General features: G+C 39.4%; 2 protein-coding genes across 2 annotated transcripts; one reads left to right on the forward strand and one right to left on the reverse strand.

Annotated features, from left to right (window-relative positions):
* The first annotated feature begins 38 nt into the window (after positions 1-38).
* Positions 39-8,918, forward strand: c14h17orf49 (chromosome 14 C17orf49 homolog). The gene is made up of 6 exons (XM_023269485.3): positions 39-365; positions 2,103-2,197; positions 2,332-2,433; positions 5,814-6,049; positions 6,806-6,910; positions 8,472-8,918. Exons 1-6 carry the CDS (start codon positions 345-347, stop codon positions 8,534-8,536), a joined length of 624 nt encoding a protein of 207 aa, XP_023125253.1. The 5' UTR covers positions 39-344; the 3' UTR covers positions 8,537-8,918.
* Positions 8,919-10,596: 1,678 nt separating this feature from the next.
* Positions 10,597-25,697, reverse strand: LOC111568038 (P2R1A-PPP2R2A-interacting phosphatase regulator 1). The gene is made up of 9 exons (XM_023269489.3): positions 23,381-25,697; positions 22,527-22,611; positions 22,334-22,390; positions 20,892-20,938; positions 20,274-20,328; positions 19,212-19,276; positions 19,071-19,126; positions 18,881-18,965; positions 10,597-17,832 (listed from the first exon to the last, which is right to left on the reverse strand). The coding sequence occupies exons 1-9, from the start codon at positions 23,479-23,481 to the stop codon at positions 17,709-17,711; spliced, it is 675 nt and encodes a 224-aa protein (XP_023125257.1). The 5' UTR covers positions 23,482-25,697; the 3' UTR covers positions 10,597-17,708.

A 25,697-nucleotide genomic window follows, 5' to 3' on the forward strand; every position in this document is an offset into this window, starting at 1 on the left:
ACCTCTACACGCCCCACCTCTTCCGCTGAAACCGACCAATGGCGTTCAAGTTATAAAGTCGCGCAACATTCCCTTTCTCCGTGTGTCTTTGTTGATCGATATTTATATTTTTCCTCTGAATATGTAATTTATTGTTGACTCCAGACCAAACTGCCGCCTCTGATCGGATCTGACCTGCCGAAGGTTTCTGGTTTAAAAGGAAAAAATAATCTCCCTCTTTTATGGAAGCTGCTAGCCACCGGAGCTAGCTTCAGAAGCTACTTTAGCTAGCAGCTAGTTTGTGACTAAAACAAACAAAATAAAAAAAAAAGTTTAACGAGAAAACGTGCCGCCGTTTCACCGACATGACGTCAGCGTCCGCCAAGGTAAACTCTTACTTGGTTCTCCGTTAGAAGAGCTTTTAGAGACGTTCAGAAATATGCTAACAGACTCAGAATAACAGAAACAAACCTTCAGGAAACGAGTGTTCGTTTCCAGAGGTTCAATCTCTAAAATAAAACCAGATACCTTCACTGATGTGTTCCTCAGCCTCACACCGGCAGTACTGACATTTCTGACCTGATAATGTCACATTTTTATGTCATTTAAGAGTAAAATTCATATGAAATGTGAGCTGGTGAATGCTGGCTACTGACTGACACATGGACATATTTACCTGTTTACAGTTTTACACAAACTGTCAACGCTTGAAAGAAGCTTTTGTCACTTTGGGGCAGATTTTGAACCATTTCGGACAATTTTTCAGTAAAGTTTTAAGTCAACAACATTGACGTGACTCTGTAGTTTTCTAGATGTTCCACCATGCTGAATGGATCTCCAACTACTTTAACTCCTCTGTTCACTGTTTCTGAGCTGCATTTATTTATTCATCCAGTGGCTTTGATTTTCCTCAGAATCTTTTGTCATCTCCGCTTTGCATCTTATTTGTGTTGTTCTGTCTCATTTTTGTCATCTTCTGCTGTTTCTGGTTTAGATTTTGTAATGTTGTGTCTTGTATTTGTTGTTTTCTGTCCCAGTTGTGTCTTTAATGTTTCTCTCTACTCTGATGTTTCACCATGCTGAATGGATTTCCAACTCCTGGCAGATGACTTGCTCCTTTGCATACCATTTTTGAGTCCTTTATTGTGGATTTATTGCATTTTTTTGTGATTGTTTTCTCTCTTTGTGATCATTTTTGTGCCTCGATGTCATTTTGTCTTGTTTTTGTTTTTCTGTCTCTTTTGTGTCATTTGTGTCTTTTTTTGCCATTTTGTGTCTCATTTTTGTTGTTTTCCATCTAATTTATGCCATTTCAGGTCTGTTTGTGACCATTTCTATCTCCTCATCCTGTAGATGTTTTTCTGTCTCTATTTTTCCAGATTTTCTGCTCATCTCTGCTCCTCATCAGTAGAAAGATGTTTCACCATGCTGAATGTATCTCCAACTACTTTAACTCCTCTGTTCACTGTTTCTGAGCCGTTCTGCATTTATTTATTCATCCAGTAGCTTTGATTTTCCTCTCAGTCTTTTGTCATCTCTGCTTTGCATCTTATTTGTGTTGTTGTCTCTTTTTTGTCGTTTTGTGTCTGATTTTTGTCATTTTGTGTCTCGTTTTTGTCATTTTGTGTATTTTTTTCATTTTGTGTCTTGTTTTTTGTCATTTTGTGTCTTGTTTTTGTCATTGTGTGTCTTTTTTCATTTTGTGTCTTGTTTTTGTCGTTTTGTGTCTCGTTTTTGTCATTTTGTGTCTCGTTTTTGTCGTTTTATATCTCTTTTTTTGTTGTTTTGCCTTGTTTTTGTCATTTTGTCTTGTTTTTGTCATTTTGTGTCTTTTGTCTTGTTTTTGTCATTTTGTCTCTTTTTTGTCATTTTCGGCCTATTTTTTGTCATGTGTGTGTCTCGTTTTTGTCATTTTGAACACATTTTGAGTAATTCTCCATGTTTCCTCTCTGCTCTGCTCATCAGCTGTAGAAAGATGTTTCTCCATGCTGGATGTATCTCTGACTACTTGCTCCTCAGCTCATTCTTTCAGCTTCTAGTTTTCCTTCGATGTGTTTTTGCCGTTCCGACCAGCTGCTGGGTGTTCAGACGGTTAATCAGCATCATGATGTTCTTCTATGCAGGTCGGGGAGATTTTCTCAGCAGCAGGAGCAGCTTTCACCAAACTGGGCGAACTGACGATGCAGCTCCACCCAGTGTCCGACTCCAGCCCTGCAGGGTGAGAAACCAGTTAATCCCAGCAAGACCAGCACATAACTCCGGAGTTTACAGACGGAGCTGCACACAGTTTCACTCAGTACAATAATAATAATAATAATAATCATTAATTCATGGAGTTTATCTTGTCCTCAGAGCGAAGTGGACGGAGACGGAGATCGAGATGCTTCGTTTGGCCGTCCGTCGCTTTGGAGACGACCTCAACAACATCAGCACAGTGATCAAGGAGCGCACAGTGTGAGTGTTAGACGGACCTTTAGCTCCACAGATACAGCAAGTTAGACACTTCTGTGTTTCCTCATAGTTGTTTTGTGTCTTTGTGGTTGTTTTTTTTAATTGTTTTGTGTCTTTGTTGTTTTTTGATTGTTTTGTATCTTTGCAGTTGTTTTTTTTTGATTGTTTTGCATATTTGCAGGTGTTTTTTCAATTGTTTTGCATCTTTGTGTTTTTTTTTTGATTGTTTTGTATCTTTGTGGTAGGACTGGGCGATAAATCGATTTTATCGATTAATTCGAGTTTGTACTTAATGTTGGTTTGTTTTAATGAAAATCGATTTTCTCATCAACATCCGCCACCAACGCCTTCCCGCTGGGCTTCCGTAGTTCAGAGTGCGCCCCCCTCCCCCCCACGCTTGATACACAGACAACATGGCGGCGAGCGGTGCAGATCTAAAGGCGCGTGTCCACTAGATGCTATTTTCCCACACGGCAACGCACTGCATCTGAAAATCACACGGACGGCGGGCGGTCACTACCAGACACATCATGGTCACATGATAGCACTGACCAACAGCAGGCCGCTACGTGGTCACATGACCGAGCTTTCAGCTGGACAGTCCTGCAGACAAGTCGGATAAACACAGCGGCTCGGCTGCAAACTTCCCCTTTTATTTCAAAAACACGTCAGCGAAAAGTATTTCTGAAAGCATTTGAGGCAAGAAATAATCTGTGCAGCAGCTGAATCTGTCCTCGTTTTAGGTCACTGACGCCTAGTTTATAAGTTTGAGGACAGTTTCACGATGCGTGGAATCTCCACACCCGCATTCAATTTGCATAAAGTAGAACAGTGGTTCTCAACCTGGGGTCCACTTTGTCTGCTCTGAGGCTGTGATGTTATAAAAAATAGATTTTTACATTCTGGATAAAATCAGAGTAACAGACTCGCTGTGTCATCACAAGTCTACCTATAAAACATTTTAAAAACACATTTATTTGGTCTTTCTTCAGGTTGTCTCTAGTACATCCAGATTCATTAGTTTGTGTTACAGTTAGAAAATTACTGACGGAAACGGTGTCTGAAAAACGCAAAACGGGGGAAGATTCATCAGTACCTAAAAACTCCGGCTATACTTCGAGAGTTACCTTAAATTTGGTTTTATTAAAGAACAAGACAGAATTGTGTTATTTGTGGTGAAATGTTCGTAAATGACAGCATGAAACCAGCGAATTACGGCGACGTCAGGAAATAAAACACAGTTCGGTAAAGTCAGAAAGATATTCACAAATTGGGACTTCCAGCATCAATAACTCATTAAATATACGTTGTCTAAACATAAACGATGCCTCTTTTCCATCGTTGTAAGGTAGACAATGTGCTACAAGCCCAGTTTAATCAAAAGTAGCTGCAGAAATAACATTGGTGTCTATGAGCAGCTGGTTGTGTGACGAGTGAACAGTGACCGTCTGCAAAATGCAAAACCGCTGCAAACAGTGAAGACACACAAATATTCAACAAATTTACTCCTGCTGGTCATACTACAACTCTTGGTTTGATATTAAATATTTCTTTCTCATAATTTTAAGGATTTTTTTAGTTTAAAAATAATCAGTAACTTAACTCTTATGCATTGTAGTGTCAACAAATTTACTGCAGCCATAAACTCTCTCCTCCTCGTCATAGTACAACTCTTGAACTCTTGGTTTGATATAAAATATATTTTTTTGTAATTTTAGGGAATTTTCTATTAGTAATACAATTCAATAACGTCCCTCTTATGTTTTGTAGTGTACTTATGTGGTGGTGGGTGGGGCGCTGGGGCTGGGTGCAGCTTATAGGAGGGGCTCCAAGCCACACAGGTTGGGAACCACTGAAGTAGAAGTCAGTCTACTTTATGCAAATGAGCTGCATCCCTCTCCAGGTAAACACACCGGATCACAGCGGGAATTGCCCCGCAACCGGACCAGCATGCCACATGCAGCGCATTTCCAGCTGCGATCAGGTGTGTTTACCTGGAGAGGGATGCAACTTATTTGCAGAGTAGACTGGACTCCGGCGTGCTGAGAATAGGTAGGGGGTAAAAAAAAAAAAAAAAATCGGATAAATTGTGAATCAGGATTTTTTGTGAAAAAATCTGAGATATTTTTTTTAGGCCATATCACCCAGCCCTACTTTGTGGTTGTTTTTTCGATTGTTTTGTGTCTTTGTTGTTTTTTGATTGTTTTGTGTCTTTGTGGTTGTTTTTTGATAGTTTTGCATCTTTGCAGTTGTTTTTTTGATTGTTTTGTATCTTTGTGGTTCTTTTTCTGATTGTTTTGTGTCTTTGTGGTTGTTTTTTTGATTGTTTTGTGTCTTTGTTGTTGTTTTTCTGATTGTTTTGCGTCGTGGTCGTTTTTTTGAGTCTTTGTGTTTGTTTCTTAATTGTTTTGAGTCTTTGTGGTTGTTCTTTTGATTCTCTTGTGTCTCTGGTGGTATTTTGTTTGTTACTATGTGTCTTTGTGATGGTTTTGTGGTGGTTTTGTGCAGCTTACTTGTTACTATCAAAGCAGTTCTTGTGCTTTTAGTGGATTTTTACATGAAATGTCATATTTGACATTTTTGTGTTTCCGTATAGTGGTTATGTGGGTCTATGGTAGTTTTTTTTTTCTTTCTGGGTGTTTTTTTGTTATTTTGTGTTCTTGACAGTCATTTCCTGTCTCTCTGGTCAATTTTCTATGGTTTTAGTCATTTTCAGCCTCTTTGTGGTTGTTCTTGTTGTTTTAGTCGTCATTGTGGTAGTTTTTATTGTTTTGTGGTCACTTTAAATCTTTTTGTAGTTGTTTGCATCTTTTCGTGTCTCTTCATGGTTGTTGAGTCTGGTGGTGGATTTTTATATATTTAACATTTTACGCTTTCTTTCCAGTTGTTTTGCGTCTTTATGGTTGTTTTGGGTGGTTTTGTGTCTTTTTGTTGTTTTTTGATAATTTTTTGTTCTTGATGTTGTTGTTTTTGTCTCTTTGTGGTCATTTTTTTGTTGTGTTGTGGTTGTTTCAAGCCTCTTTTTGTTAGTTTTTCATAGTTTTAGTCATGTTGTGTCTCTTTGTTGTTGTGTTTATCAGGCTCTGGACTGTAGCTTGTTGCTGCTTGCAGTAATTCATAGATCAGATGAGTGTTTGTTTAAATGTGACTAGACTGCTGTAATAAATGTTTGTTGGCTTCACTGTTCGATGTTTCTTGTGATAAAAAGTTTCAAATGTTTCCAAATTGTGGAATTTTGCTTTTAGTCTGAGAAATGAACCAATGAGAAGCTGCGGTCAGTATCAGGTGGTTTAGGTGTGTGATCTGGAAGCTGATTGGCTGACAGCCGCTCAGCCGGTCTCAGGGTGGCTGCTGATTGGCCCACGGCTCTTCCTGCTCCGCAGCGCTCAGATAAAGAGCACGGTGAAGAGGAAGCTGTACGAGGACAGCCGGGTCCCCATTTCCTCCGAGTCCCCGAAGAAGACGGTCAAGAAGGCCGTCGTCGCCATGACGTCGGCCCCCGCCCCCGCCCCCGCCCCACCTGCCATGATCGCTGTGCCAACCTCGCAGGTTGTCGTGGCGACGGGGATGCAGAGCAGCCCCTCCCTGGCCCCGCCCATCAAGAAACAGAAGACGGCAGGTAAAAAACTGGAAATACAACCATTTAGAACTCCAACCAGCAGAAATAATCAATAACCGTTAATCACTGATTGATCACATTTCTATCAGAACCAGAATCCAGTCTGGATTTATTTAATTAACACATGCAGAGCTCAGTGTTTGGAATCTGGAATAATTGATCATTTATTGATTTCATGCAGCGCTGCAACAGGTTCAAATTATTTTTTTTTAGGCAGATAATGCAAACGTTGGCAGATTTCAGCCTCTCAGACATCAGGATTTAATGGATTCCTTTGTGTTACATGACCAGAGACTGAAGATATTTTGGGTTTTGGACCGTCGGTCGAACTTTTAAAGAAGTCGACTGAATTTTTTCCAGGCGTCTCAGTTTTTAAAATTTTCTTGATAAAACAGTTGTCAGAATGATCAGAGATAGAAGCTATTAATTCATATCTGTCCGCTAGAGTTGGAATGATTCATGATGATCAAACAAACATTAGATTCTTCCAGATTCTCAGCGATGAGAAGTTTTTTGTTGGTTTCAACATAAAATCAAATCAAATATTTTGACTGTCGGACAAACAAAGGACTCTTAATAACCTCAACCTGATCTAATGACTTTAAATCCTGATACCATCACTACTGAGTCTTTAAACTGGAGAAGCAGAACTTTGAAACGTCTGGCGTTGTTGAGCCTGAAGTCGATGTTTTAGTTTCTCCTCAGGTTATTTATTTGTTTCTTTGAATGACATTAACTGGGATCTCCTCCCTGCAGACGTGACGCTCAGCGCTCTCAATGACTCGGACGTGAACAGCGACTTGGTGGACATCGAAGGACTCGGTGATGGTTCGTCCAGCAAGAAGCTCAACTTTGACCAGGGTGAGTCAAAATGCAGGAAGTTCAGAGTTTTACTGCAGAATTACTTCATTCTGAGCAACACGTTTTAGCAGCGACTGTCCCTGAGAGACTACAGATGTACAATTTAAAGCTTCTAATGCAACAGTCTGTACGAGACAGAACTCTCTGGTCTCTAAAGATAAAACTATCCCTGTTTCAAACCTCATTTCCAGGATAATATGTAATACTATATACCCAGAAAATCAATCATCCAGCCATCCATCCATCCAGATCAGTGTTTCCAAAAGAACCGAGACGACAGCGGTCTTGTTTCGTCCAAAGTTCTTTACTTGGAGTAGTCTTATATTCAGGAACCTACCAATGTTTTTCCATCTCTTAATAGATGGAAGCTTCAGACGTCTTTACCTTTACAACCCGACCCCAGACAAGCACAATACCATGGATGGACAGATCAATAGTATTACGTCTTCTCAGAGTTTTTAGAATCTCGATTTTAAAACCCGTGTCTCTGGTGTCCAAATATAAGACGACCCCACTGTAATAAAGTCAGTGTTGAGGAGAACATTTTGGCCAATACACTGTTTTGTGTCACCAAGGTTTTTTTTCCTCCAAATCAGCCTTCGGATGTTAGGGAAACCTCCGACTACAGTATTTTACTTTTTCCATCAAAATTGTTATGGGTAGTCTTATATTCAGACCCCTATGAGTGTTTTTTAGATCTTTTCCATAGACAGATCTGTAGCCTTATATTTGGGCCGATACATGGTTTAGTTCCAGCTCAGTCTTGTGGCGTTAGTGAAACCTCCAAAAGGCTTCATCTCAACCAAATCCAAGGGAACCTATCATGGGTAGACTTATATTCAGGCCCCTGCCAAAGTTCTTACACCTCATCAACAGACTAAAGCTTTAGACAGTTTTGTTATCCATGTGGAAACCAAAACCAGGATTCTAAAACCGCGTCTCTCTGGAGTCCAAATATAAGACGACTCTACTGGTTCAAACCTTTTTGCGTCTTTGCAGTTGTTTTTTTAAAATTTTGTGTCTTTGTGGTTTTTTGTTTTGCATCTTTGTGGTTGTTTTTTTTTTTTAATTTTGTGTCTTTGTGGTTGTTCCTTGATTGTTTCAAACCTAATTTTCAGGCAAACAGTCTTATATTTGGGCTGCTACATGAGTGCACAGTGTCCTTTTTATTTCCAGGTCTGTCTTGTGACGTTCGGGAAACCTCCAAATATTGTGTTTTACTTCAACTAGAGCAAATGTTTCATCTCAAATTAACCAAATCCCACTAAAAGTATAGGTAGTCTTATTTTCAGGCCCCTACCAATGTTCTTACACCTTACCAGCAGACTAAATCTTTTCTAAAGCCCACATCTCTCTGGAGTCCAAATAAAAGACGACTGTTTCAAACCTTATTTCCAAGAAACCCTAAATCTTCACCTCAGATGAACCGACTCTTAGGGAAACTGGGGGGTAATCTTATATTCAGGCGTCCATCAATGTTTTTTGTATGTTTTCTACAGTTGAAGCTCTGTTTCATTAGTTTTTCTTGTGACTGATTGTGAAACTCACCTGTTTTCCTCAGAGAGCCTCAACCTGGACTCCAGCCTCATCATGAACTCCAGTGACCTTCCTCTTCTGTCCCGCTGACCTGGAGACGCTTCTTCTTCAAAGAGGACAGTCCTGTTACCTGGTGTTTCTAAAACTCCATACTCTGCATTTTGTAGCTTAAAAGATGAAACTAAAGCAGTTTATTTTATTCCTGTGTTGACAGATCAGGTCAGGTTTTTCTTGAAGAATTAAATTTTCTTCTTGAATTATGTTTTTAGTTTTCAAGTCAGTTTCTGTTTTTGAAATCACACAAACATTCATCCTTTGATGTTATCATGAAGAATTCTGTGAAACTGATGCTTTAAATAATGTTTTCATCCCTGAATCGGGAATCTGATGATGTAAACTAATTGTTGTGCGGCCTGGATCACGTCTGTAAAGTCGGAATTTATTAAAAATAAAGACGTTTGTGTTTGAAAAAGGTGTTTAAACATTGTCTATTGGAGCAGAACCTCAGAACATGAAATACTGGAAGAAGATGAACTGATGGAATCAAGAACATCATCATAGATCCTGTTGTTTGGAATAAAAACTTTACCTGCAGCATGAAAATGTTTTTATTATGAACCTGAGAAAGTGATGTTAAGCTGCTGTCTTTGGTTTTAAAGATGGATGTGGGTCAAAGACTTTCTGACGTCTGGAGACTAAATCTAAAGCTACATCCACAGATGGAGCGAAAACTGGTGAGTTAAATATATAAACGGAGGGAACATCAAGCGAGTCTGATTAGGATTTTAAAGTTCATCCTGGAGTTATTTAGTATTTCTGCTGTCAAAACCCGCTGGTTTCTGCTGACAACATAACACAAATACAGCAGGTCCTCGGTTTTCAACATCCTCCAATTATGGCGTTTCCTGGTCCCGTTGCCATCCCATAAATTTATTAAAGTCTTGTTCCATCATTCTGACATACGGTGTTTGTGACATTAAAACAAATTTTTCGCAGGAACTAGGTGAGCGGAACGGACGAATATGTCGTCACGCGGCGCTACACGAGGAAGATGGCTTTGTTTACATTGGCCGGTTGTATGCCACCATGGATTGTGCTAATTTGCTTTCTTTCTTTTGTGTTCTTTTGGAAACTTTGCCCTTCATTATGGCTTCCATAAGTCAGACTCTTCTGATGGCAGTGCTTCTAAGAAAAGGAAAGCCATCAGGTACTTATGTACTTAAAGGCGCTTTTGAACTATTAGGCACTTACTCGGCTCGACTCGATTTAAGTTGAGGCCACTCTCCCTCCTGTTGCTCGCTGGTCGGTGTCCATAAATGGCGTCCATTTGGCTAAACCACTTACAGCGCCTCTGGTTTGACCCACTCCAGCTGTTGTGGTCCTTGATGGACCGATATTCACTTTTGAGCTTTTTCAGCTTCTCCTGACACTGATTCACTGTCCTGCATCTATGGGCGGCCATCCGCTCAGAGACCTCCTGATGTACTTTATCTGTCCAGCTCCCTCTGTATTCTTTGGTCCGCCACCAAAGACAGAAAAGTCTTGACCTCTTCATTCGCCCTGTCCAATCAGTGGCCTGCACTCTGTAGGCGTCACATTACTGGCTCAACTCAGCTCGCTGGGAACCCCGGCCAAGTAGGTACTAAAATAGTACCTGGTACCAGGTACTACGTCCTGATGGAGAACCTCACAAACCGAGTCAAGTCAAGCCGAGTAGGTGTTAGTGGAAAAGCGCCATATGTAAGTTCTGACTTGCGGCCAACATCGAGTTTCGTCACACCATAGAAATGGAATTCCGATGTAAGCCGAGGACCTCCTGTATCGAGTTTTAATCTAATAGGAAGAAACTGCATTTAATTTTCTATTTCTAGTGGTGGATTAAACCACATCTGCTCTATTGTTAGCGGTCAAACTAAACTTCAGAGTTCATAGCGATGAAGCAACACGCCGGCCAACAGCTGGTTTCATTTTCCAAAACAGACTCGTTCTTTAAACACAAAAGATCTTAAACCAATCAGTGACTAAATATCAAACCTTTGCTTCTTCTTGCACATCTAGTAGTTTTGATCAGTTAGTGTGGAAGCTAACGTGAAGGAATGATTAGATCATACTGAAATTGCTGCTGAAGACAGACGACACATTTTCAGATATGAAGGTACATCTTTGTTTTATTGATAGTTTTCATATACAATATTTATAGAGTGTACATGAAGAGGTTCCACTAAAAACTAAAGTCATTCTGCATCTTTTTTTACAGCCATGCGATCGTCACGAGGGAATGAACACTTGAATATAGACTTTTGATTTTTCACTTGCATAAAAATACATCTGGTTTTGTGTTGCGTAAAAGAAAGAAGAAACTTTTTTTTGTATTTACAGTGTGAAAAGTTGCTTCTACAGATGTGCTTCTAGTTCGCTTCGTCGCCTCCCATCAAACGCTAGCAGCCCTTTTTAAAGTCGGCTCTCACTCTGGTAGATCGCCGTTAGTTTCCAACCAAATCTGATAAACTGTGAACTTCTGGCGATGCATTAAATACAAAAAAAAAAAAAAAAAAAAACATGGAGCGTCGATTTCATCAATTTAAAGTGCTTGCTTTCATTTCTGCCTGGTGCAATGTTCAGTTTATCGAGAAAAAGTGTTTTTGGTAGAACAGAAATGCACTAAAACTAAAGCACGGTTCGGTTCAGTTGTATTTAGTATTTAGCATAACTCAGAAAATATCAAACACTTTGAAATCACGCCGTTCTGATTGTCAGAAAACTCAATAACGACACACTGAAGGTCCAGATCTTAGTCTTTCCAGAACTTTCAACCAGATCTCCTGGTCTTCAGTCAGCTGATCAACGGATCATAAGATCAGTTTTACGTGTGAACTTTGACGAAAGTAAAAATTCTGTCAATAATTTCAAACATATTTCAGCAAACAGATGATAGTTCATGATTTTATGTCGGTTTTATTCCATTATTGCTAACTTATCTGTTTTCTCTGAACTTTTTTCTGCTGGAGAATTACGGAGGTTGATCTGCTGATTAACAAAATGATTGATGAAAGTTTTCGGTGCGAATTCAGGCGAGAAATTGAGAAACTAAGAGTCATTTTTCTCTTGTTTTAATGTGGCTGATGTGTAAATAACTTTAGTAAAACGCTGCTCATGAAACCCAGACGTGGTTCCATTCTGAGCTTAAGATGCCGTTCAAAGTTCTGGAAAAGACTAAAAATCAGACCTCAGTTTAAGGTTTGTTCTCCAATAAAAACATTTCAGCGGTTCTAGTTCCGTTCTCTCCTTTGGAAGAATAGTTGGACTCTCGTCAGTTATTAATGCATTGTTTTAGGCGACGGAGACAAATAATCTCCTCACATCATCCTGACCTGGATGGAACTTTTAGGTTCTTGAAGAATCGAAGTTAAGATGTCTTCAAGAACCTGAAAATGAAGTCCAGCTGCTTTTTACCAAAGCTCCTCCTTTAGGGCAGGATATTGTTCTCTGAAGATGTTCTAAAGGTGTTCGGTGATAACGTTCTCAGAAAGTTTTGCAAACATTGATTTATTCTCATTTATTCTCACTTTGGGTTTTATTGGAGAACGTCAGGCAAAATGTTCCAGCTTTTCTAAAAATTCAGATTACTGGAACGTTTTTATCCAGAAAGTTCTGTCGTCTGAGAAATCGATAACACCTGGACAACATTCCTGAACGTTCTTCCTTTGTTGTCATGGAACATAATGACAGTGTTTTCCAAACATCCTCTTAATGTTAAAATGTTCCATCTTAGTTTGCTTTTAAGCTCAAAGGCAGATTTTTGGAAATATTTTTTTTAAAACATTCTGAGAACATTCTACAGAGTTTCAGCTGAAGGTTGGTTCTAGTCCTGAGAATGTTCTTCTTAAAGGCAGGATAATGTTCTCTTAACACGTTCTAAAAATGTTTGTCCATGACATTGTTGGACTGTTGGCCTTAATGTTCTTAAAACTGCACGTTGCATTGAGAACGTTCTTTTGTTACCACGCGACACTGTGGGAGCGTTTTCTGGAAGAACGTTGTATAATATATTTCCTCAAAACATCAGAGAACATTACGGGGTTATTGTTCCATCTTTGCTAATAAATCACATTACAGGAACGTTCTACTGTTCTTAGCTCCATTTTAACCTCACAGACACAGAACATTATTTAAAATGATAAATATATTTAAAAAGTTTTTTTAAACATTGGATTTAAACTTTGAAACTAATCAAGTTCTAGACATGATTAGAACTTGTAGATAATGTTAATTAATGTTGTGGAAACGTTCCCTGCTAGTTGGAAGGAACCTCAAGGACTAAACATCGACCACAATGTACCTCAATATTTGCAGACATTTTTTGGATGTGATTTGTGGTGTTTGTCTCAGTCAACAAAAACGATGCATTAATCTGTAAAAACAGACAGAGCATGTGATTAGAACCATAGAACGGTTCTCCGATCATTGGACTGAATCTTCTACAGATGTTTTTCTTTGAATGGTGAAATCACAGCGTTCTGCCAGAGTGAAATGTGGCTTTAATACTGATAAAACTGGTTTCTCGCTATGAGGAACAAACAGAACGTCAATGGTTCTTTCGTCACCAGGCGGAAGAAGATAAAGAAAGTCTGTAATAAACTCACAGTAAGAACGTCCAACGGAACGCTTCAGTCTCTAGGAATCAAAGACGAAGCAGCTGAAGCTCTGATGTTTCAGGAGGAACGTTGGAGCCAGAAGATAAAACTCAAAAAACACAGTGTGACTGAAGTTCTAAAACCTTCTAAGTACTATCAGAGGTTCTAGTTCCAAAAACATTCAAAGTTCTGCTACCAATGTTTTCACCATTTTAGTTTCCAGAATGTTCTTCTTAAATGAAGTTTAACTAAAAACATTTGGTAAGAACATTGTTAGACCATTACGCTACAACGTTCTCAAAACTGACTGTTGCACATTATGGAACATTGTGGAAATGTTTTAGAGATTTTTTGTTTCACATCCCCAGAACATTGTAGCTACAATGTTCCACCTTTGTTAATATATCATAGTACAGGAACGTTCTGTCACCTGCCACTTCGATGACAGCTTGAAAACATTTTCTAAATGTTGCATTGAGAACATTCCTCTTTTATTATCATTGGGGAAACATTCTGTAAAAGAACGTTCTGTAATGTGTGCTCTACTTTTAATATATCACATTACAAGAACGTTATAAAACGTTTTGTGAAAAAACATTCTGTCATCTGAGGCCTCGATAACATCTGAAAAACATTTTTTGAATGTTGTTTTGAGAACGTTCTTACTTTGTTGTCAAAGGGACATTGGAGAATGATTGAAGAACATTCTATAATATGTTCTTCAACAACATCCTCAGAACATTGCAGGCAGAATGTTCCACCTTTGTCAATTCATCACATTACAAGAACGTTTTACAAAAATCCTCTGAGGCTTCGATAACGTCTGAAAAACATTCTTTGAATGTTGGTGTGAGAACATTCCTTCTTGGAACATAATCTGTGTTCCTGACAACATCCTCTGAATGTTGACATTAAAATGTTATAACTTTAGAAGAACATTTTAGGAACTTGGAATCTTCTTAAAACTTTGGAGATTTGGTTAAAACATTTTCTGTGTGAAGTTATTAGAACTTGTAGGCAATGTAACCAATGTTGTGGGAACGTTCCCTGACAGCTGGGAGAACCCGACAATCCGATCCTAAACCTGTGATGTTCTCTGAGAACATGACGGGACACTTTAAAGAACATTTAAAGAACACTGAGAACACTCTTCCTCCTACAATCTGCTGCACACGTAGAATAATTTTTGGCTTGAAAACGTTCTGTGAAGCAGAAACTACAACGTTCTTGTCACATTTTGATGTGGCTACATGAAAACTGTTTTGTCTCTTCATATGTGGACGCTGACAGAACGGGTTCTAAATGTGCAAAGTTCAAAATAACACGTCTTAAAGCTACAGTTTGTGTCTGTACAGCGACATGAGTTTGGCAGCTTGTCGTTACCTCTGAGGAACGTCTCAGTTCAGAGTCTGTCCGTTACTAGAACCTCACAACCTGCACCACCAGTTCTAGCTTTAATCTCTGAAGATCATTTCTGTTCTAAAACATAAATGAATGTTCTGCTGCTGATATGAGAAGTGTTCTGAGATGTAAACATGAGAGGGCTGATGTCAACACGTATGCAGACGATGTTGATATCAGCCCTCTCATGTTTCCATCTCAGAACAGTTTATCTTCTCATATCAGCAGCAGAACATTCATTTATCTTTCGCAAAATGAAATAAATCCCTTAAAAAAGGAATAAAATGGGAAAGTTTGGTGTCTGTAGCTGCTGCTGAGGTGGATTTAACTACTAATCAGTTGATTATTTGCACTTTTCCTATTAGAGGCTTTCTGAAACTGTATGTTTATGGAAACAAATGAGGCACAACCTTCATAAAAATACATCATTCACATAAATGTCCAATAAACTAAACTAATATAAACATCTAAATGTGTATTTTGGATTTGTTTTTCTATCGGTCTGAAGGAAGAAAAGTTCTGGAAGCAAAATATCCCAAAATACCCTTTAGACCATTGCTTCCACAACTTTGGCTTCTGTTGTTCAATAAAAGTAGATTTTATTCGTACGGTGAAGTTTAGGTGTCAGAAAAATTTCAATCCACACCTGTGTGATGTCAATACGTTCTATCACAGATCTACCAATAACATATGTAAATGACAACTTTTATAAGAAAATATAATTCAGTAAAAGATGCTAATTTAAAAACGGTGTGATGATGCAGTCTGCAGCGCATGCAGCAGAGCAGACGGTGGTGCGGAGTCAGGTGGTGTCCTCAGTCAGCCGTTAACTAGTCTGTAAAATATCTTTCTGGAATTCATAAACAATCAGCCCATAATTTTTCCTTTTTAATATAACATATTTGAATATATAGGTCTTTATTGTGTGTAGATATCTGGAGAGATTTCTACTTTTTGTGCTGCAACTGGATATTTTAAAGCCGTATTTTCACTCCCAACTAAAACTCTGAAACGGGACAGACTCTCAGAAAGTAACGTTCAAGAAATAAAGCAAGAAAACAAAAAGAAAAAGCATAAAAACTCAACAGCATTTCTTACACGATCATGTAACAGAAAGATTCAAATGGTCTAACTGTGCAAAGTTTGGAAACATTACATCAAACCTGCCGCTGAGGAAGTGTTTGGAGTGACTCTTCAGTGGAGAATAAAGACACTTGAATGGAAACAGCTTATAGAGACGTTCAAACACACCTCACAGGTGAAGGTGGGACATCGGTAAAACCTCGGATCAGACGTTTGAATCCTCCAAAATGACGACATGTTCAGGCACAACGATGAGTGAAAGTACAAAACTGTACAAACTGTCAAAGTGCTAAAGTTGGAAGCAGAACTGCAACCGTCCGACTCTCCGCCGACTCTCCGCCGACCCCGAGACTCCAGGAAGTCGACTTTGTGCTCAACTTCTATCAAGGCAAAACATTCAGATCCAGGCTGGCGAACTGCAGCTCGTTGGGGAAATCTTAGTGAAGAACGTCTGAAGGAACCTGATGGCAAACATCTAGTAGTGAGCCTCTACAGCTGGACCATGTTCCACTGGTCTGTGGTGTCCATATGGTTTAGTCGAGTTCAGCATCAGCAGCTGTCCAGGATTAATCCAATATGTCTGGAGGAACAGAACACCCCTACATTTTACCACTTTGGACCAGTCCGACCAGACGGATGCGTTTCTTCTGACTGAATGTCGGCACATTTTTCTTTGGTTAAACTGATTTTTGAGTCATTCTGGACACATTTTAGGTAATTCTTGACAATTTAAATCTTTTTGGATCAGTTTCAAGTTACTTTAAACAGACTGTAGTTTCACCACAGATCTAACTGTGCTCCATTAGAAGGTCCTTTGCTTTCAGAATAAAGCCATTAAACTAGAACAGGGGCCGACAGATCATACGACAACATCACGGGTATTTACCAGTAACAGTTTGGAACACGACGTGGTAAAAATGTGCAAAATCACATTAAGTAAACTGATGTTAAAACGTCTGGTTCAGCTCAAAACTACCAGAAATCAACCAGTTTGGACATTTCTAAGTGACCCCAAACTTTTGAATGATAGTGTAACTTTCAAAAAGGCAGTTCAACAAAGTTTTGTGTTGAAGTTTGTGTTATTGGTCTCCTTGGTTGCTAATAATCGATACCGACTCTTAAAAAAACAACATTTCAGGACTGATAACAGTGAATTACTCTCAGATTTACCATCGACCCTAAAACAGATTCCAGAGTTGGACGTACGGTTCTGGTTTCTGGGGTTTTTTCCACATTTAAACTGTCTTTAACCAATCAGATGATCTCGATAAGCATGTGATCTTCATATTTCTGGAGAACGATGTGGAGTAGAACGGGCTGAAGTCAGTCGGAGAGAAGAATAAAAAGTATAAATGCAGCTCAAGAGGAGGAAGATTCACTATGTACATTTAAACCCTGCAGGCTGAGGAAGGTATTCACATATAGATACACTATTAACACTCAGACAAGCTGCTGCCATCCTGCTACACCGAGAACATCCACAACAATCACCGACGCCGAGCCGACATTCAGTCAACGGGACGAGATTTTCGCTAAAACACAAAAAGCCTTCGAGGACTGAAGCTTTGTTCAGAATTTCACTGAAAGAGGAACCAGAGAGCTTCACGACTGAGGGTTTGGAAGAAGATACGTTCAGGGTCTTTGTTTGGGAATGATGAGCTGGAAGTCCAAGACGCTCCTCTAAAGAGAACAAATGGGAGGATTGAACCGTCGATGCTCCAGAACCAAAGTCCCGCTGTCAGGTTTTGTTCTGTTAGTCTGGGATCATCGCCTCGGTAACAACCCGAGAACTCATCAGAACCTCCGAGAGGTTCGATTTGAACCCATTCAGGAAGTAAACCTCAGCTTGTTTGGTGTTCAGGTTTACCTACGGTTACCCACAATCCTCTTCTCCTTCAGTCCGATCAGGATGTTGATGAAGAATCTTCTCCAGATCAGAAACTTCCAGAAAAAAAAAATCTGTCTAGAGCTTTTTAGAAAAATAAAAACTATCCGAACAAAGTGAAACTCAAACCAGCCAAAGGCATCGTCTGTCAGTCAGGTGAGGCGGCGGTGAGGAGGCGGGACTTACAGTGACACTGGCAGGTGATTGGAGCAGAAACAGGAAGTGCTGGTGGTGGCCCAGGTGGCGGGTGGGCGGGGCCTCAGTGTCCCGGGTGCTGGTGGGAGGTGAAGGGGGTGAAGGACGGGGGAGGAGACAGAGATAGATGGCCGGACTGAGGACTGGCGCCCCCTGCTGGGGGGGAGTCGGCCGTCGCCTGGGAGACGCTGGAAGGTTCATTAATGAAATCAATTAATCAATTAGGTGGGGCTCAATTAAGACATGTATAATAATAAAGTCTTAAATACAACCTTTTTAAAGCTGAAACTACCCTTACGGTCTGGATTTTAATAATTTATTATTTAAATTAACTCTTATTATAAATTATTATTATTTTCTGAGACACAATGAGGCTTCATGTCCTAATAAATATTAACACATTTATATTAAATAAATACCTGTTTAAAGTCAAAACCACCTATTCCGTCCAGCTTTTTAATTAATTCATTAAAAAAATCAATTAATTCTATTTACGAAGACTCACTAAGAGGACACAGAAAAAACCCGACCTACTGTAATTCCAAACGTTTTAATCAGTATTAACACATTTATATTAAATAAATACCTGTTTAAAGGCAAAAGTACATTTTAAGTCTAGGTTGTAATTCAATTTATTAATTAAATGTAGCATTATTATCATTGTTTATTATTTACCGGCAGATTTTGCCAGTTTAGTTCAAATACAGGTGATATCCTATAAAATTACTGAAGGAAACTGGAAATAATATACATGGTGATGTTTAAAAAACTAATAAACAAACAAACAAAAAAAAACAGAATCAAAAAAATATATTTGGTCAAATAGTAATTTGTCCATTTATATTTGACCGTAAAATCATACAATATTTTACTGTATTTAAATCAGCTAAATATATCGATATTTGAGATATTTGTTAGTATTTGAAAGAAAAAGGCTAAAAAATAAATGTGTAACTGTTATTTTTTCTAAATTACAGATAATACCTTGATAACATCAAAAATCTGTTTTTACAAATAGTAATTTGTAAAAACAGATTTATTGTGTTTAAATTACCAATAAATATCATTATTTTACAGATACTCACTGTCATTTCCAACCATCAAAGTTGATTGCTTTGATCAGTTTATTTTACAGTGAATAAATGATTAGAATTAATTTAAATGTTCTGTTTTTTAACTCTCCTGTGGCTGTAGCGAGTCTCTCTGTTGTTTTGAGGCATCTCAGGTGATTCTTACCTGACTGTGTAGCTGCTGCGGAGGGCGGGGTCTGTTACCCCGGCAACAAAAAGCTTCTTCGGGGGTCCGTCAGACTCCACCCCTCCTGAGGAAAAAAGATTCACACTTTGAGTCCATAGAATAATCTAGAAATGTCCGTTTCTGCCCCCAGCAGGCTGACATCGGTACTGCAGGTTGAATTCAAACGTACCTTTTCTCTTGAGGGGCGTTAACGCCGGCCACCTGACGGTGGCGCTGACTGCAGGTCTGTCGGACAACAAACACAAACGTCAGTAACGAAGAAACCAACTGAAAAACTTCCAGCAAAAAGAGAATAAACGTTCTTATGAACCTGAACCTCCTCGTGGGACTCGGGGAAGAGTTGGGAGTGATGCCGCTGTCCTGCGACGGAAACCACTGAAGAAGAAACGATGAAAAAACAACAAGAGTCATCAGTAATCTGGATTATTCAGTATAAATGCTCTGATCTGGATTCAGTCTAAACACTCTGATCTGGATTCAGTCTAGATAATGTGAACTGGATCCACTCCTTTTAATGTAGATACAATCTGAATCCTCTAATCTGGATTTCGTCAAAAGAGTCTCATTCAGATAGTCTGCAACCAAATCTGGATTTAGAGCAAATTTAAATCACAGTTAGATGAAATCCAGGGGGTTTGGTGTGAATCCAGATCTGGATTCAATGTGACACCTCTAATCTGGATTCAGTATTAAAAAATCTGAACTGGATTCACTCCTATCCTTTTGCTCTAGAGGCAGTCTGAACCCTCAGATCTGGATTGTCTATGAATCCTCTAATCTAGATTTAGTCTAAAGGGTCTGGTTTTGATAGTCTGAAACCTAATCTAGATTTGGAGCTAATTCAAATTTCAGTTTGAGACCAAGTCCATGGGGGTTGGTGTGAATCCAGATCAGGATTCAATATGAAACCTCTAATCTGGATTTAATCTAAACAACCTGAAGTGGATTCCCTTCATCCCTTTTGATCTAGATGCAGTCTGAACCCCCAGATCTGGATTCTGTCAGTCTGAAACTTGACCTGGATTTAGAGCAAATGCAAATCAGAGTTCCAGACTAAACTCCTAGGTTTAAAGTGAATCTAGATTAGGATTCACTATGAAACCACTAATCTAATCTAAACCTAATCTGGACTCACTTGAACACACTTGGATCAGTTTACACTCTAATCCTGATGTAGTAGATCTGGACTGAGTCTAAATCTTCTTATTTGGATTTAATCTGAACAGTCTGATCTGGATTCGGACCATAATCCAGATTAACATCGAACACAGAGAAACCGTTAAATCTCCATCTCTCTCTAACTGCTCTAAACACTACATTACCCACGAGCCTCAGCGGTCTGGAAGCATCAGTAGGAAGTTTAGATGCTCACCACTGATGTGTGGTCATGCCACTGGACTGGAGGAACTGGGATCAGACTGGAAGGACTGGGAGACAGAAAGCAAGAGAGGAACGGTCAACAACAGCTGGATTAAACTCTCAACAGCTGGACTAAACTCCCAACAGCTGGATTAAACTCTCAACAGCTAGATTACACTCCCAACAGCTGGACTAAACTCCCAATAGCTGGACTAAACTCCCAACAGCTGGATTAAACTCTCAACAGCTGGACTAACTCCCAACAGCTGGATTAAACTCTCAACAGCTGGATTAAATTCCCAACAGCTGGACTAAACTCCCAACAGCTGGACTAAACTCCCAACAGATGGATTAAACTCCCAACAGCTGGATTAAATTCTCAACAGCTGGATTAAACTCTCAACAGCTGGATTAAACTCCCAACAGCTGGATTAAATTCTCAACAGCTGGATTAAATTCCAACAGCTGGATTAAATTCCAACAGCTGGATTAAACTCCCAACAGCTGGACTAAACTCCCAACAGATAGATTAAACTCCCAACAGCTGGATTAGACTCCCAACAGATAGATTAAACTCCCAATAGCTGGAATAAACTCCCAACAGCTGAACGTTTGCTGTAATGTTCTTCACCTGAGTCTCTGCAGACTCCCTCTGAGCGTCATCTCCATGTTCTCCTCCTAGAACACAAACAGGAATTTTTAGTCTCCAGGTTGATCCGCTGGACAAACCGATAAACTGAATCCACATTTTCCTCACGTCTTCATTTAAGGTTCTTTCTCCAAACAATAACATCAATATTTGGCGAATATTCGGATCTCAAAATTATATCCGGATACCACCGTCGGTATCGAATATTCGGGTCCAGCCCTAATAATTACTCCACTAAAGAACGCAACATAGTTATGTGACAATCAGCGCTGGTTTGTCCTTCTGTCTGTGTGCGACATTACTCAAAAATGGATTAACAGATTTGGATGAAATTTCCAGGGAAGGTCAGAAATGACACAAGGACCAAGTGATTAGATTTTGGCATGGATGCGGCTTATAGTCTGGATCCATGGATTTGTTAAAGATTTCTGCATCATTGCCAGATAGCGGCACGGAGTCACTGTAACCACGACAACAAGTGAACACTACGTCAGCTGCCTGCTGATGATCACATGATTGTGATCCTACTACAAATCCACCACTGACGACTTATCAGGGCTTATCTGTAGGAAATGATCCAAGGAACAACTGATTAAATTGTGGAGGTGTTTCTGAGTCCCATCAATTCCTGCCGCCAGCTACATATTTAGGTCACGTGATTCGGTATCCATACATAACGTACACATGCAGAACACACACCTGTGCTCAGAGCAAGGTCATTTTGTTTGTGGGTAAATCTATATGAAATGGACACATTCTATGGTGCCGTGATTTCTGCCACAAATTTTTGAAGATTCCATCCATTGGAAATGATATGACTGAGCAGCCTTGGAGGAGGACTGCGCTCTCTGAGGTCTTTTCTTGTTTACTAAATTAATTCTAAATTGCGATTGAGGCGACAAGTTCCTCAGAAAAATATTCACCGATTTAACAATTCAAATGGAACATTTCTTCAAAGACTTCTATACAGGAGGTCCTTGGTTTACGACGTCAGCAACCTACGGATTTTCGTCATTACGTTGGAACTGGTTGCGTGGATCTAGTTGGCGAGCGGACAATGGATGAAACGGATGAAAACAAGCGATGTTATGTTTACATTCGCCAGCTGTACGCCACCAAAGTTGTTGGTATTCATGACTTTCATGAAGAACTGATCATATCATGATGCATGTAATGGTTTTGTTTACATTTTCACGAGAGTTCTGACTTACGTCGGCCTGTAGGAACAAAGCTCCGATGGAAATCAAGGACCCCCTGTACAATCCTACTTATCAGCTAGAGGAGTCGCCCCCTGCTGGCTGTCAGACAGAACACAGCTTTAAGGTACTTCAGCATCAGCTTGTCTGAGATTTTACAAACATAATTCCAGGACTTTTTTAAATGGAGAAAACTTTAAATGGAAGATAAAGAGAGTTGATCCTCACCTGCCTCTTCTGGTTGAGTCGATCTCCGGTCAGAGAGAAAGGAGATAAAGGGACGAGCTGAAGGAGGCAAATGAAAGGATGAACAACATTCAATAAACAACAGGAGCTGAAAGAAATGCTGATGATTCTCTGGTTTCATCTGATAAACTAAATTTCATTCAGACACGATGACCTGAGAGCTGCAGCTTCTCACCTGTGAAGGGCAGCTGGGGTTGATGGAGACGCTGCTTCGTCGGTATCGAGCCGAAGACACGGGACTGAAGACAGTCATCCCATCGCTAAGAGACATTCATACAATTTAACAAAAAACAATAAAGGACTTCATTTATTTACCTGCATGCAAATATCTGACATGAAATCAACATTTTTAGGAAAAATAAGTACAATAAAATGACTTTAGTGGTTAATTAAACATTAGAATGTAATGTATTTGGAATGTTTTTGTTGTTGCAGAGATATGAAATGAGGATTTTGGGTTGAAAGAAAGTATTAATTAGAACAGGGTAAGTAAGTTTAAAAGAGAGATTTATTTTATTTACGTTACGTGTTACGAGTTCTGATGTATTCAGAAAAAGCCGTTTTATGCCATTAAATTAAACGTGTGGCTCCATGTGAACAATACCTTTTAATTAGTTATTTTTTGAATGGGGTTTGGTGTTGACCATGTGGATGTTCATACACTGACCTGACACTGGTTGTCTCTAGATTGTTCAATATTTGCATTTTTTCTGTCATGTATCTCTGATGTGTGTTGCTTTAATTGTACAACGCTTTGATCAACTTTAGTTCTTTTCAATGTGCTTTAAAAGTAAATTTGACTTGATATGAGACAAGTGGAAAACAGGATAAACAGATATAAACAAAGACTGCATTTTATTTAAATGTTGCTCCTTGTGTGAACCTGAATTAAAAAGAGGATTTGTGACATTCAGAAAACGCTTTTTAATCTCTTTAGATTTAATGTTTGTGTCTAAAAATAAACATTTAAACATTTTATTGTTATTTGACTGGGGTTGTGTGTGCTCATGTAGCTGCAGTACCACCGACCTGACACTGGTGATCATGGGGGCACTGTTCGACCTGCGGAGAGCCCCGCCTCCCGCCCCGCCAGCTGCGCCTGCGCACTGGTCCACTTCCATCCGTTCCATACCTCGGTGCGCAGGCCCGGCGGTGGCGGCGTCAACTGCCGGCCTTCGACCTGCCGACGGCGGCGTCGGGCTCTACTCGAGCCTGGTGGAAGCCTGACCCGCAGGCCTCACTGGCCGCAAACCCGGAGCCGCCGAGTCAGCGGGCTGAACACCGAAGCTGTCTGCTCTCTACCGCATCTCCCTCCGACCAACACCTTATCCTTGTGTGTCTGCGGGCCGGTCCGTCCCGTATCCCCGCAGCTCCGCTTCACTTACGGCGGTCTGAACCGCAAATTAACGGCCGCGTTAAACCGAGAAAAAACGGCGCGCTAAACCTCCGGGACAGAGTTCGCTAACAGCAGATAAGCGACACTTCGCCGGTCGTTCCGACTCCACCGGTAAACTTTTAATTCGAGTCCGTGTCGCTGACGTGACTTTTCGGATTAGCTGTTGAGCTAACTTGGTCTCAAACCTCCAGCCAGGAGCAGAAAACCGCTCGAGCCGCAGCCGGAGAAGGTCCAACCCGGCCCGGTCCGGCCGTAGGCGGGCACCGGCGCTCACACGGGCCCCGAAACCACCGAGAGGAGCCCCGGAAAGCCCGAGAAACGGCACAGAGAAACAGTTTGAAAGATTTTTACAACATAGTCCTTCAGCATATAGAGGCAGTTCAGCAGCCGAGGAAACAGCGCCGCCGCCTGGTCGCTGGTGGAACTACAGGCGGTGAGAGGGTCCAAAACACAACAAACCGCCTTTTAACAGCCGAGGAAGGAGAAAAAAAACAGTCATTAAAAAGATGGATTTATTTAAATCATACCAGAAATAAAAAATGAAAATCATGAAATCAACAAGTCCAGGGCTCCAACAGTAGAAATAATAATAAACCTCAGCTGAAGATATTTATGTTTACAATTTTTTCTACAACAAGCCTTCTAGATTTAACTCCACTCATAATTTTTAAAGTCATTTTGGACTTTCTGTCATTTCAAACAAATTTCTGGTCATTTTTTTTAGTTATTTTGGACAATTTATTAAATATTTTTGGACATTTTTTATCGTTTTGGTTAAAATTGAGAGACAATTCAAACACATTTTGAGTTTTTTGGATGAGTTTCAAATCATTATATTCAAATATTTGTCTTTTTGGACAATTTCTGTGTAATTTCAAGGACTTCCTGAGAATACGTTGGACAATTCTCAAGTCATTTGGAACATTTTTGGTTTTATGAAAGGTTTCAAGTTGTTTTTGACAGGATTTAGTTATTTTTTGGACAATTATGGAGTCATATCGGACAATTTTGGAATAATTTAGACAACGTTTTTATAGTTCTAGACACATTTAAAGTCATTCTGGAAGAGATTCAAGTCCACTGGAAAAGTTTGCAAGAGATGTTTCACCATGCTGAATGTATCTCCAACTACTTCCTCCTCTGTTGACCGTTTCTGAGCCATGCTGCATTTATTTTATTGAGTCACAATGAATGTGTTTTTGCCTTTTTGGACACATTTGAACAAATTTCACATCATTCTAGACAGATTTTTCTTATTTTAGACAAGTTTCAAGTCATTTTGGGCAAGATTTTGTCATTTTTCAACTAAGTTTAGATGAGCTTTGGATGTGTTTTGAATCATTTTAGATATATTTTTTTGTTCTTTTAGACAAGTTTTTAGAATTTTGAAGAAAATCTGAACACATTCCAAGTCATTATGTCCAAGTCTTTGTTGTTTTTGACAAAACTGAAGTCATTTGGACATGTTTTTGTCATCTTGGACGTGTTTCAAGTCAGTTAGAAAAGATGTTTCACCATGATGAATGTATCTCCAACTACTTTAACTCCTCTGTTCACTGTTTCTGAGCCATGCTGACTTTATTTATTCATCAAGTAGGTTTTATTGTCACGACTGTTGGTCTAAATTTAAAACTTAAATTAAAATGATTTTCATGAAACACCTTGATCTTAACTTCATTTTTGTTTATTTTTTTCTTGAAAAAATCAATTATTTTACCTGATATGTTCCTGGATCAAGCAGAATGTGACGATTTTGTTTTCATATTTGTGTTTCTGGTTTCATTTTGGAGATTTTTGAAACCCACTAAGGTGTAAAATGTATTTAAAAAGTCCTAAATTAAGCCTTTATTTCTCCTTTTTTTGTTTTCTGTTGTTGTTGCTGCTCATCGTATGAGTTTGAAACATAGCATATAAAGAAATAAATATAAATAAATCCAATTTATGACAAAA

This window comes from Amphiprion ocellaris, chromosome 14 (genome assembly GCF_022539595.1).
Source record: "Amphiprion ocellaris isolate individual 3 ecotype Okinawa chromosome 14, ASM2253959v1, whole genome shotgun sequence".
Lineage (NCBI taxonomy): Eukaryota > Metazoa > Chordata > Actinopteri > Pomacentridae > Amphiprion > Amphiprion ocellaris.